General features: G+C 45.0%; 1 protein-coding gene across 1 annotated transcript in view; it reads right to left on the bottom strand.

Annotated features, from left to right (window-relative positions):
- Nucleotides 1-14709, bottom strand: part of Fam184b (family with sequence similarity 184 member B) — an 83145-nt gene that overhangs the window by 26980 nt on the left and 41456 nt on the right. The window contains 1 exon segment of the mRNA XM_050150119.1: nt 12625-12735. Within this exon segment, the coding sequence (XP_050006076.1) occupies nt 12625-12735 (111 nt within the window).

Consider the following 14709-nt stretch of genomic DNA (forward strand, 5'->3'; position numbering starts at 1 on the left):
AACTGTAGTCATCATTATTGATATACTGGTACCCTAGACTGCAGCATGCTCCCTCTCACTATGCAAGTGAGGAAACATGGAACCTGACAAATGACAGATGGGAAGAGTATAGAAATGATTCCTAGCAGTGAGGCTTCATAATGTTTAACCAATTTGTTTGTCTTATCCCTCTCTCCTCTTCATAGAAATGTAAGAGGGCAAAGATTCTTTTCCTTTCTCCGTTTATCATGAAAACTGCTGCCCCTGAAAAGGCAGAGGGATAAGACAGGTAGGAACAGATTTATTCTCAGCTTTCAGCAAATGCTGTTATGTTGCCATCTGATTATTTTTCCCACAAGCTAGTTGCATGGCCTTGAGTCAGGGTCCTTCTTCGTCGAACGTATTTCTTCTTATTTTTTTAATGTAGACAAACGTGTTGGCTTGCACCTGTGTTTTTCAAACTGTTCTTGAGATCCTAGATGTAAGGAGCTTGACTAGCAAGAGGCAGTGTGAGCTGGAAGGCTGGTCCTTGGGCTCCCATGCCCAACCTGACCTGGAATGAAACACCGCCTTCTGCGTTTTCTTATAATGTAACGTCTATTAAAGTTTACCATGTAAGGTAATGTTCACTTTTACGAGGAAAAGACACTGTCAGTTCTCAAGGCTTAGCTAACTAGATCACTCAGAAGACTTTGAGATAACCAACTGTATTGACTGATTTTCTGTAATCAACAACACAAGCTAGAATCATCAGAGAAGGAGCTTCAGTTGAGGAAATGCCTCCAGGAAATCCAGCTGTAAAGCATTTTCTTAGTGATCATTGTGGGAGGGTCCAGCCCATGATGGATGGTGCTGTCCCTGTGATTGTGGCCCTGAGTTCTATAAGAAAGCAGGCTGAACAACCCATAGGGAGCAAGTCAGTAAACAGCATCCTCCATGGCCTCTGCATCACTCCTGCCTCTAGAACCCTGCCCTGTTTGAGTTCCTGTCCTGACTTCCTTCAGAGATGACCAGCAATGTGGAAGTGCAAGCTGAATAAGCCCTTTCCTCCCCAACTTACTTTTTGGTCATGGCATTTCATCGCAGCAATAGAAACCCTTACTAAAACACCTTCCTTTCTTTCATGCAAGAGTTTGCATATTGCCAGTCAAAACCCACATGTGCCATTTGCTTGTGCAGGCCAGGGAACTGTAATTCTTTCCTGGGCTTTCTCTCACCCACTTTGCACCTGCTGCCGTTTCCCAGTCTGCTAAGGCCTCCATTTCTGCCCCAAACTTGAGCCCTTGGACTTCATTATTGTTTGTTGCCTTAGAGTCTCGTCTGGTCCCAGTGCATTAAATGTCACATGGACATGGACGCCGTAGAAAAGCAAATAGTGTATCACTCCACTTATTAGGGAAATAAAACACGGTCAAGTTGGTAGACAGTGGAATAGTGATTTCCCGGGGCTATGGTGGTGAGACAGAAGCAGAGAACTCCATTCAGGATGACTGTCACCTGGAGATCTGTTTGCTATACAAGACAGTACCTATAGTCAGCTGTCGGGTACAGTCCATGACAAGTATTCTTACTATAAAAAACAGACACACCTGAGAGATGAAGGTTGCTTAGTTTCCTCATTGAACATGGAAGTTAACTCAGTAGTTCTTTCTGTTTCTATTCATTGGTGTCCATTTTCCTGAACACTTTCCTTTTCCCCTAAGACAGAAGTTTCTGATGTTTGGGTATGGTTTGCCCCTAAGAGTTGCTATGTTGGGAGATTGTCCACAGTTAGGGGCATAGAAATTCATGACCTAGGGAGAAGTTCTAGGCCACTGAGATCCTACTCTCAGAAGGGAATGTTGGTCTCATGAAGTGAGTTTTGGAAAGAGCACATTACACAGGCCCCAAACTGTGTTTCTCTCTCGAATCCCGCTTCATGGGGAAGTTCTTGTTTCTGCACGAACCTAGGCCCTCTATCACAGACTCTTACCAGGGCTGGTCACACTCCAAAACTGGGGCCAGAAAAAACTCTTTACAAGGCCATAAAGACGCCTAAGGTATTCATTGTAGTAACGCAACAAGATAAGCAGAATTTTTCTCAAAGAAAGAAAAGACCATGCTTCCAACACCATTGATTTTTAAACAAGACCCCAGAGTTCTTCCGAAAAAAAGGTTTGCTTTAAGAGTTTCCTAATCTAGGGGCTGGAGAAATGGCTCAGTGGTTAAGAGCACTGACTGCTCTTCCAAAGGTCCTGAGTTCAATTCCCAGCAACCACATGGTGGCTCACAACCATCTGTAATGAGGTCTGGTGCCCTCTTCTGGCCTGCAGATACACACAGACAGAATATTGTATACATAATAAACAAATAAACAAACAAACAAACAAACAAGAATTTCCTAATCTAACCTTTTAATTTTGGGGACTAAAGAATGACACCCTCTCCTCCATTCATTCAACCTTTGTGGGAACTGACAGAAGTGGATCTGTTCCACCTTGAATAAAGGTCAGAGAGTTCAGGCCTATTCTTGCTCCTTCAAGGCTATTGACAAGAGGTTTGACTACAAGTGTGAGTACTAACAATGATGTCTTGACCTAGGGTGTGGTTACTTGGTATTTTGGGTTTTAAGATAATAATTACTTGTTCCTTATAACACAAAGAAAAGGTCTTTTGTTTTCTTTCCCTCTTTTGGAGTGGGGTATTTAAAGACCATAAGAAATAAACACTGGGTGGATTCAGTATTCACTGGGTTGCCCTCCCAGCTCTATTCTGTGTCTCCGTCTTTTTCTTTTGTATCTGCTTAAAATTTCTGCCCACACACCCCTACCCTGTAACATGCGAACCCCCGCTGAGGCTGCACCCTGACCGGTGTTGCCTCAATGTGGGGCCCTGACAAACCGTTGTGTCAGGTAAAAGTTTTCATGAAAGATGTTGAACATCAGTCATTTTAGGTACGTTAGGTGCTGGAAGAATAACTAAGAAGACACAATTGCTATTCCCACAAACATGTGGTCCCCGTGGGGAAGTGACACATAGCTGGACAATTCCAACAAACCACAAGAAATCGTCCTCTCTCACCTGACCTTATGCACCTGGTGTCTAAGTCAAACACATCATTCAGAGTTGCTGGCTGTGGATTTGGGAGGTGATTCGGTTGTGAAGAGCACAGTCTGCTCTTTCAGAGGATCCCGGCTTGGTTTCGAGCACCCATGTGGTGGCTTACAACCATTTGTTGCTCCATTTCCAGGGAATATGACACTCTCTTCTGGACTCTGCAGGTGCCAGGTACACATGTTGTATACAGACATACAAACACTCACATACATAAACATAAAACCATTTTTTAAAGGTGCAAGGATAGCATGTGACTATTATACAAACGAACTTCATTGTGGAGAACAATAAGGAGGAGGCTGAATGAGCACTCCCAGCCTAGAGACACTATTAGAATATTACACATCTCTCAACTCCAGCTGCAGTACAACTCCTCCCACTGCCCACTTTTCTGAACTCCAAACAGAATAGACTCTCACTGTTCTGTAGCTGTTATGAGCTTGTCATCCTAGCAAGCACCCCCACAGCAGGAGTGGCTACTCTGGATTCTGGGACTGAGGGTATCGTATGTTACTTGCCCCTGAATCTCTCTTAGGCTCTCCATTGGGTTCTCAGGTGTAGCCCAGGGCTCTCTCCACTGCTACAGGGACCAGAATATAAATAGTGCACACAGCAAAATAAACAACTCTGCCTCTCCACCGAAATATCCACCAAAGATATTTCCCAATTCGTCCCAAGCAAGGGTGGTTACTTTAAAATCTTTCAGTTACTTAACCTCATCTAGAGGTTTTCTTTTTCTTTTCTTATTTTTTTTTTCTCTTTTAAAAGAAAAACTCACTCCCAGGAAATCTCCTGGACAGGAACATTCAAGGTCATTTTAAAGTTCAGTTGACAATCTTTCCAAGGTAGCACTTTGTTCATCTTAAAATAGAGGCCCTAATGTAATGGTATTTTGCTGAAATGATCATGATAGATACTATAAAGTCACCTTACATTTATAGAATGCTTAATGGTTTCAAGAAATGCTATCATCTGGTTTCTTCTGTCTATTACCACAATCCTCTGGGGATATGGAGGGTAGGGTTATTGTTGCCATTTCTGTAAAAGAAGTAACACAGGGCCTCAGTTTTCTATGGGTAATATGAAGAGAAGACTAGCATGTGCCTGCAGGTTGCTGTAGGGCCTCTGGACACCAAGTCAGGGCTCTCTCTGTGTTTACTGTCATGATATATGTGAGAACTGATCTCGCAGTGGTATTCACACTTGTCTGAAGTTCTGAGCAGCCCTGAGGTACAGCAGGCAGAAACCTTCATCTCAGTCCCAGACGGGGGCTGCTGATCTGCCTCGGGTTGTCTTCTCAGGTTCCAGAGATTCTCCGCTGATGCCAGGAATCTCTCCAGCAGGTGAAATCATCCCGCCTTGTTCCCAATGAGATGGGACTAGACCCCTCAGCTAACATCAGAAGGACAGCGCCAGCCCCTCACAGCCTGAGGGCACTTGAGACATCACAGCTGCTTTCCTCTTGGTAGCTCATGGCATGGATTCGTATAACCTTTCAGGTACGTGTCCAGCAAGTCACACAGGGCTTCCCATGAACAAAAGATGCTCCTCAGGCCCGTGGTACCCCTTTCTCCCTTCCCACAGCCCTTGAGAATCGCATCTTGTGCTTTCTCCTGGAATAACTCTGGTGAGATCATGCCGTGTCAGCACATGTCAACAGATGCTGTTCTTTTCTGGGCCCTACCAGAGAGTTCCCTCTCCTAAGGGCTGCACGCCAGCCTTTCTGGTACTGTTGTCGCATTCCTTACACCGTGGTATTCTCTAAGCAGATATCTGTTTTCTCCCATTTGAATCTGAGCCCCCCTGAGAAGAAAACCCTGCCTCGTTTGGGTAGGCATCCAGCGTCAAGTCTTGTACAGTGAAGATGCCCACACTCTCTTGGAGACTGAACGACCTCACTAACAGCTGTCACAGCTGCTCTCTTTTCCTTCCGTAGAGAACTGAGGCAGGGGCTGCTATAAAAACCTCTTCTCTTTTTTGTCCCTAGTTTGGTATCTTTGTATCAAGAGTTTTCCAGAATAATGCTTCTTTTCAAAATTACTAAGACTAGACTGGCTTTGTGAAAACCAGTGAATGACAGTATAGGCCTAAGAGAATCACAATACTGGATGTGAGGAATAAGGAAAAAGATTCAGCTGGACCTTTGCTAACTTTGGAGGGGACACATCCCAAAGCCACACCCAGGCCCGAACAAGGACCCTAGCTAACTTTGGAGGGGACACAGCCCGGAGCCACACCCAGGCCTGGCACCCCTCTCTGCATGCTTAGGGCGTGGAAACTCTGTACTCAATTAACAGTGTTATTTTTACCACTCTTGACTCACTAAGCTACTTTGGCAGGACAACCAACAGCCTAAGTTTACAACTAAAAACCTAAGTTTAAATCTATAGCCCCCTGTCCAGGAAGCACATCACGGGGGAGGCTGGCATTTAGCACTCTGCTTTGGTGTTCATGTGCCGCCATCAGAACAGCTCCTCTAAGGCTCCTTGAAGCATCTTGTCCCCCGTATCATTCATGTTATTGTAGGTTTGGCTGTACAACAGCATGTTCTGTGATGCGAGGCACATGAAATCTAGACCTTGGCAAAGCTTCTCACTGGGCTGTCATGCAAATATTTGAACTAAATTCCAAAACTCTGATTGGGCAACGTTCTGAAGGTGCTACATATCATCATATTGACAAGGTGTGTTGATAAAGACATGTACACAAGCTGGTAATTGTAATGTACTCTGGACCAGCATCACTGGGAAAGTGCAGGGTGCTATCTGTCAAAGTCAGACATTATCTTGAGAATGAGTAAGTTCTACAGCATGATGAATTATTCACGTATGTTAAGTGATGTTTCCAGTACTGGACACATGCTAATTCATTTGGCTGGCACAAACCCCACTGAGGTAGATGGTAGCATCAACCTCATTTTATAGATGGGAAAGCTAAAGTAAGCATTGACAAATGTCTGTCCAGGATTATCCAGTCAGTAAGAACTCAGGCCGCTGGTTGTGGATGAGCTTGTTTATCTACTGCATATACCATGTATTATATCCTCTACAGTGCCACTGAAAAGTGTTTTAACAGCCCAGATCCATCAGAGGAAAAGGGTTGAACATATTGTAGCTTCTTGCACAAAGAAGAACTAAAACAGTTGCTATCAAAACATGAAGCTGTAGCTGGAGCGTACTCATGTGTTATTAACACTCAAGTATATGAAGTTAAAAATAAAGCAGATGAAGACCCATCCCCCAGCCTCAGCTCTAGCCCTGCAACAGAACACCAGCTGCAGTCTTCCCCTCCTCCAATCTCCTGTGGATCCCACAGACCACTCCCCCCCAACCCTCCTCCCCCAACTTGTCCCATATCCCAGTCTCCAACTGCAACATCCCCCCTGCTTAGCCGCTGGCCACACCTGCTAGAAATCCAGGACCTTCTCCCCCCTCTCTCTGTTCCCCCAGACCTAGTTCCCAAATCTCATTCCTCATTCTATGGGAGAACACCTGAGGCAACAAACATAATTACAGACCAATTTCTCTTATCAGCAATTCCATTAAAATCAGGAAGAAGACAAGGCTGTCTACTCTCTCCATATAGCTATTCAATATAGTACTTGAAGTTCTAGCTAGAGCAATAAGACAGCTGGAGGAAATCAAGGGGATTCAAATTGGAAAGGATAAAGTCAAAGTATTATTTGCAGATGATATGATAGTATACATAAGTGACTCCTAAATTTCTGTCAGGGCACTCTTACATATAAGGCTAGTTGCTAAGAGCTGAGGAAGAATAAGAGCATCTCCAGCTTCGGAAGTAGAAACCTCAGGGTGGACTAGGAGAGCTGGAGAGCACAAGGTACTGACCCCAGGGAGGAAGTAGTCTGGTTCTTCAGGCTACTCTTCTAGCATGGCATGTGGGCAAAAGCATTGCTGAAAGGTCCTCTGCCAGCCTAGTCAGAGGCAACAGAGGGAGTCCCGGTCACTTTCCCCAATCCCAAGAGAACTGAGGCTCCTTTTCCCTGGAAGGTTTGTGAATATGTCTCATGCTAAGAACAAGACAGGGTCAGAGCCAGTGTTTCCATTCGGGCTCAGCTGCTAGGGAATGGGACTTGGTAGGTTTCAAACCTGGGACAAGTGGCTGCAGCGCTCATTAACATATGAAGGCAAACAGTGGCCACCAGGTTCTACCTTCATCCCCCAGTTCTTACCTGTTACAGGGCCCTCCTGGTTGGTACACCCCCCTCCCTACCCTGAACTTGTTCAGCTCAGGGGCTGGGCTGCCCTTCTCCCTGATGCCCTTCCCTATATAATCCAGTTATTTTGGCTACCTGGCCTTATTGCCTACTCTGGACCTCCTGGCTGGCATGTGGTTCCCTTCTCTTCCCTCTGCTCTCTTCTCACAAGGCACAGCTTAGTCTGGTCATGTCCACTCTGTATTCTCCCAGATGTCCCTGCCTCTGGGACAGTAAACCTTCTCCTCTACCAGACCTCAGAGCAGTCATGTTCCTTTCCCTTTTTATTTCTTTTTTTTTTCATTCATGTATCACCTAGCTGCTCTCACCTTCATTTTCTTCTTCTATAAAATGGATTTATTGTTAAGACTCTAATGAAGTCCAAGAGGGAAACAGGGCTTTATAACTGATCAGTTCCAAACTTTATCCAACCCACATTCACTTGATTCTTGACTCAGACTTTCCCGGGTAAATCCCTGTTTAATTAAGGCTCATCCTGCCGCAGTAGCATTAGAGGCCATTAGGGGAAAGCTGTTATCTATCACTCAGAAGAATGGAAGCTGTCTCTAGATAGATGAACTCCTTTAAGAATTAATTCACTTGGGCAGGTCAATCACCTGGCCAAGGAGAGTCACTCTACAGAGGTAGTATAGAGATGTATACTTTAGAAGAAACCATAGAATGCTGTCGACTGGCCCATCTTTTACTAGAACCAAGTCTAGGAAGGTGAGCATCCAAACAGGCTAGGCTCCCATAAAGCCAGAACATGAAGTAGGATCAAAACCCAGTGCCATTGTCCTTGGCTCCTCATCAGCCCTCATGGTCCACCATGTTCAGAGAGTCCGGTTTTATCCCATGCTTTTTCAGTCCCAGTCCAGCTGGCCTTGGTGAGCTCCCAATAGATCAGCCCCACTGTCTCAGTGGGTGAAGCAAGCTGCTATTTAGTGCTGGCGTTTGCAGCAGCCTGCTTACATGTGTCTAACTGACCCAGAAGAACCAAGTTCCAGGTTAATGACCATATTCAAGGGGCTTTGTTTCATTACCCAGAGTATCTTGTCTTCTGTTTAGGTTTCAAAGCTAAAGAAATTTATCCAACAACATAAAGTATCTCCATGGTGGCAGAGTCCCAGAATTTAAGTTGCCAGCTCTGTGATATGGTAGAGGACCATTTAGCTTTCTGTGCACTCACTCTTTGGGGATATTTCTCTCTTCCTTTAGAGCCCTTTTACGTCCCCAGTGACATATGCTGACAGTAACAGCCTTCTTCATGTGCTCCTCAGCAGAGTCAAATGCTTAAGGGGGAAAAAAATCAGCGCAAAATCCATTTGCAGAAACCATGAAGGAAATAAAGTTCTAAGCAATTATCCTTGTGACTTGAAAAGAAAAAAAGCTTGTCAGATTAATCTCCTTCTGAGAAGGCTGCCTAGCAGAGAGAAAAAAAGGAAGGAGGCTTAAATCTGTCAAGCAGCAACCACAGCCCCTGGCTCTCCCTCCACATCTTTGCTCCTATTTCCTGTCCTAGCAATCTTGCTTATGAAGCTGGCCTTGCAGGGACCCCTAAGGGTGGAAACAGGTCCTGTGTGTCGCATTTGCTGTGAGCTGTATTATGTAGGATGACGGTGGTGCACTTCCAATGGTTCTTGGCTTGAACAATAGACATTTATTCTCCCAGCTTAAACTTGACTGTTCAAGTTTTTAGTAAACCCCAGGTGGGAGAATACTACATAGCAGAGTTTGACACTTGCCCATTGGCCTCCCCAGGATGCTCACCCATTTCTGCACACCTTGGTGTCCTGCACTTGCTCCCCGAGACCCCCAGGCACTAGTCCTGACACCAGTTCTTAGGGGAAGCCTTGCTAAGATGCTGACTGGAAATTTTGGGGAGCCTCACGTGGGGTGCCACATGTTACCTGGGAAACGGGGAGGGGGAGGTTTCTCAGGGTTCTTAATCTCGTTAATGGTAGAGTGTAGGAACAGAAAGCTTGAGGGCAATTGTATCTGAATTTGAAGGAAGAATCCCAGGGCAGGCAAACTAAATCTAAGCTGCCCACAAGAGAGGAGGAAATGGGGAAGAACGAAAGCCACTCCGTTCAAAAGCAGTCACGTTGCGGAAGGAAGGAACAATAACTTAGTGGGAAAGGCCAAGTGGGGAAGGCTTGGAGGCCGCTCTGATTTATTTTATTCTCTTTTTCTAATGAAGAAAAGAACAGACAAAAATTATCATAAGCCTGAGGCACGAAGTATTAGATTCCTTAATTTCTTTTCAAAAGACATTTAAGTGGGGAAAATAAACAGCACTGAAGAACCGCACAGATGAATTGAGAGAAGACTGGCCAGAAGGTACCATTAAATTATAAAGTTTTAATTGTGGTGATAATCATTAGCCAACTAATAGTTACTTGTCAATTAAACAGATTGTTTTTCTCTGCAGACTTGGAGGAAGACGAGGCCAATAACCACAATGGAGGCTCAGACACTGCTGTCAAACCTGTGTAGCCCTCATTCTCGTTGTACACCACAGGGGACACAAGACGGGAAGGGAAGGAACACAGTAAGGGAAAGACTCTATCTAAGGTGCTGAAAATGGTTGCTGTCTTTAAGCTGTCATTTTGAGGGAGATACAGGTTTATAACCATAGCAACCCTCAGAGGAGACATGTACAAAACAACATACCACCATCAATAGTGTGTTCGAGCCAGTAACACATGGAAGTGTTTATGGTTTGCATAAGAATGATTCATTTATTTGAGTACTGCTTTCCAGTTGATAGAATTGTTTGGGGAGGATGTGGAGGTCTGGCCTTGTTGGAGGAGATGTGCCACTGGGGGGTGGGCTTAGAGGTTTCACTAACCCACACCTTTCCCAGTTAGTTCTCCATGCCTAGTGCCTGTGGATTAAGACGTTAGCTCTCAGCACGGCTCTTGTGCCATGATGGCCTTCTTGCTGCCAGGATTCCCACCATTGGTCATCATGGACTCTAACCCTCTGAGATTATATGCCCTGGAGAAACACTTCCTTTTATAAGTTCCATTGCTCAAGGTGTCGGATCACAGCAATGGAGAAGTAACTAAGACAGTATTCTTGTCATATTAAAATTTTCAGTCCTCACAACACTCCCACTGCATTGTTTTTAAGACATTATGAAATATACAACTGTTTTGCTTTTTATTGTTGTTGTTTTGTCTTGTCATGTTTTATTTTTAAGAGCCAGGGTATAACTCTATTGCCCAGGTTATTCTTAAATTCCAGGGCTCAAGCAATCCTCATGTGGTAGCCTCTGAGTAGCTGGTATTACAGACATGGCTCACAAGGCCTAGCCTGTAACTGTTCATGTAACACCCCTAAGTAACCTACTGAGGAGAACAATTCTGAGAGGCTTGCACAAGACATAGTGTAGAAAGCAGGAAGGAGAGATAGACAGGGTTGAGCCGTAGGATCCACAGTGGCTTGGCCTGGGTGGATGACCTGGTACCTGTGATAGCAGGGTTAGAAAGGGCCGCGGGTTGAGAATGGGAGGTCTGGGAGATGTTAGGCTGACTCAAGATGGAGTCCCCTAAGACACCAAGATGGACAACCTGTGTAGGAATGTGCCTCTTCAGGGAAATGGACGCTGAATAGTCTGCGTATCTCAAAACCCATATGACCCTTATCTCAGCGGAGCAGCTTGGTGACAACATCCTGATATCCTGATGACCAGAAGTCCCTGTGAAAAGGCTTTGCTCACAATAGTAATTTAATTACTAAGCCAAAGAACAGAATGCAGCTCTGCCCATGGCCATGGCTAGTGACAGGTCCTGAAGGATCCTCAGTCAGTAGAGGGGACACCACGGGTGGCCCTGACATACTGATGAACAGTGGGGAGGACACCGCCAGAGTGTGACTCTCATGTCTGCTACTTATTCATTATGCCTGTGGGGGGTGGGGGGAAGTAGAGCTACCGTTTCTGTCTCTGTTTTCTCAATTCCAAATTAGAGATGATAATAATAGCATCTGTGTGATAAGATGGTTGGGGCTGGAAAGTTAATACATGCAAAACGGCTGAGCATCTTGATTAAGGAGACAGTTCCTTTAGGTAAGCCGTTTCTATGGTGTTAGTCGGTCTCACACACTTTTAAGCTCTGCAGAGCAGAGTCACCACAGGAGCAGCAACAAGATGGGAGGCACTGAAAGAGGGAGGGAGAAACAGAGGAACAGAAGGGAGAGGAGGGGAGGAAGGGAGAAGAGAGAGGCCTCCTTGCTGTGCAGCGCCTCAGAAAGCATCACGGCAGAAACTATCTCTGCAGAGATTCTTTCAAAGGCAACTTGTGATCCTGAAATAATAGGTCTCAGGCAGGGGCCGGGTCAGTAGTCAGTTATTTTGTTTTTGTTTTCTCGAATGACCATTTTAGAGATAGAAAAAAAAAACTAGAGAAAATTATGATTGACAGTTGTGTATTCGTGGGTCAGAAGAAATAATACACCACAAACACAGAAACAACCAGTGGTCAAATTCTACTCTGTCCCCCTCATGCATTCTTGAGATCTCCCTCCATGGATGTGTATTTCTAGCAATCGACACTATTTTGCACATAGTCTCCGTGTTCTTGAAAGGACTTCAGTGTTGTTAGGTGTGTCGCTCAGTAGTTTAGCTCTTGCCTCCTAAAGCCATAGGTTTGCTCCCTAGAGGCTGTGGTGCACAGGTGGGGTCGAGGAGCCAGCTTCATGGGTCCCTGAGAGCACTAGGAGACATGGGCATCTTTAAGCTTTGATGGGCAGTGAGGAAAGAGAGACCTCTTAATATTTTTTGTTCCAACCAGGCTCCAAAACGACTCTGAGATCCTGTTGCCAGCTCTTCCACGAATTCTCAATACTTTTAAGAACCTGTGCTTTAATTTCTTTTAAAATTAAAAGAAACAGCCTCGGTTTGGATTATATTCATCTATCAATGCAGTCATAAAATCTTAATATACTTGTTATAGCAGAAGGGGCCTAGGGAGGCCACGGTGCCTGGGGCCCACAGAGGTGACAATGCATCTTGGAGCAGAAGGATGGCAGATTTACCACCCCGGCTATCACTCAGCTACAGAACCAACAGCAGTGGCCTCCAGCTTCCTTCTTTTATGTGAGGCTTTAAAGGCCTTTTTTGTTTAAGACTGTATAAATCAGGCCCTCTGTTATCTGCAGCTAAATTTATACCTCACCATCCACCACCCTGAGACAGCCTTCCTGCCTGGCTGGACTCCCTTTATTTTGCTCAGAGGACATAGGGAGGTGGTGAACTTCCGATCCCATTTGGCCAGAAATTCCCAGGGGTCACAACTTCCATTCACAAGCGCTGTGCTTTTAGGGTTTACCTCGAGTAGAGAATTCTGAAGCTTCACACTGAGGGCAGCTTTCTCGTCTTCCAGTTGCTTTATCTCCCTTTCTGATTTTGTCTTTACTTCTTCCAATTGAGCTTCTACTTCCTAAAGGAGGATTAGAAGATTAGCCACACAAGGTGGGAAAACAGGCTGCTTACACACCCACACCTTGCCTTATATCTGAAGGGGGGGGTCAAAGAAGCCATTATAATAAAATACTGTAAGAGCACATGGGTTCTAAGACACAGCTCATCAAGAGAAAGCAGACGTTAAATCCATACCACACAGCCTGGTACACATACAGATAAGTTAGGGTGTGGCAGGTAGATCTTTAACTCTAAATTTTCTGGCCTCCAATAAGAAAAAGGAATGTCCCAAAAGTAAACAAAACAAAACAAATGAATAACAAGGAACACCCAACTTTGTTTTCGTGGCATCTTCCTATCAACAGGATCCATACGGTAGCCAGAATGGTGGGCCCTCCACAGCGCCTCCCACAGCCTCCCAGCATCAGTATGAAGCCGGTACAGTACATTCTGGAGACCGTGTGAGAAGCCTTGCCTCGTCTTAGCTGTGTCATCCCTGGCACATTTCCTCCTGTGTGTGCACTGTGCACAGGCTCAGCGCAGCAACAGTCAATAAACGATAAGCATACACTCACCCCTAGGGATGCCCAGCTCTTCCAATATATGGCTGAACTTATGGAGAAAGTCTCTAAATATTTAGATGAAGAGGCTGTCTGAGGGTCTCAGTTGACCTTAGCTAGATAGCATCATTCATTCGTCAGCAAATACTTACTGAGCTGTACCATGTGCTGGGTACGATTCTCAGAGTTGGAGTTTAAAAAAAAAAAACCCTTACACACGTAAATTTCAATGAAGAACAAACAAAAAGTAAGTACAGCATGATAAACACTATTCTTGACAGAAATAATAAAGAGAAGGAAGGAATAAGGAAGGGCGTGGTTAGAGGGAGAATAAGATTTTTGGGTACTTTTCCCAAAGAAATGTTTTCCCAAAGAAATGCCATAGAAAAGGTGGCTTTTGAGTGAGTTTGGGAGTCAGATAGCCCCGTGGTGACAGTGTGGCTGGACAAGAGGGTGTTATGTGGACTTGTTTGGAATGTAGGCAAGAGAACTCATTGAAAAGAAATGGCTCAGTGGTTAAGAACAATAACTGTGCTTGAAGAGAATCAGGGTTTGAGTCCCAGCACCCACATGGTGGCTCACAACCATCTGTAACCCCAGTCCCAGAGGATCTAATACCCACTTCTGGCTTCTGCACTCTCTTTCACGCAGAGACACAAACTTAAAAATGAAAAAAAAATTAAAACAAAACAGACAGTCTCACACACACACACACACACACACACACACACACACACACGACAACTGTAAGAAGCTCTCAGTCCAAGTCCTGGGTACTCCAGGTATATGATGTGAGGCTATGCTATCTGAAAAAGAATACGGAGAGCAGAAATTCGAGGCTGGCTATGGACGTTTCTGGTCTAGCTGAGAGTGGATGGACGTAAATGTGGCTGATGTTTACCAAGTGATTACCATTTGTACTCAGTCTTCACAGATGAGTTCTTCAACTCTTAGGTTCTACTACTAACATTTATTATATAAAAAGAGGAAATAAAGCTTCGAGATGTGCAAAGACTTGCACAGGGTCATCCCTGCAGTGAGGAAGATGCCAAGGTGTGAGCCAGGAGAAGGATTGACTGTGCATCTCTGCCAATTTCTCATGGGAAATGCGGCTCTTAACTCAGACACATTCTTGTCTGGCACATTTCCCACTTCTGCTGCAGAGAAGATGTGCAAATGCCTGGGCCTGCCAAAATCAGGGTAGAGAAGCTGTACAAAATGGAGCTGTCTTCTTACAGGGGAGGCGCAAAGAGCACTGGAATCTGTTATCCAGGTTTGTGTACTTGGGGCAACTCTGGGTGTGACACAGAGCCCTGTCAATATAATGACTGATGGTGGTCGTGTCAGAGGAGCTACAGTCAGCAAGCAATAGGGCTTATAGAGTTCAACTCATCGAATACCAGAGCTAAACCCTGAAGAGACAAAGCCCAGAG

This window comes from Alexandromys fortis, unplaced genomic scaffold (genome assembly GCF_014885135.2).
Source record: "Alexandromys fortis isolate MF-2015 unplaced genomic scaffold, M_Fortis_MF-2015_v1.1 scaffold_0, whole genome shotgun sequence".
Lineage (NCBI taxonomy): Eukaryota > Metazoa > Chordata > Mammalia > Rodentia > Cricetidae > Alexandromys > Alexandromys fortis.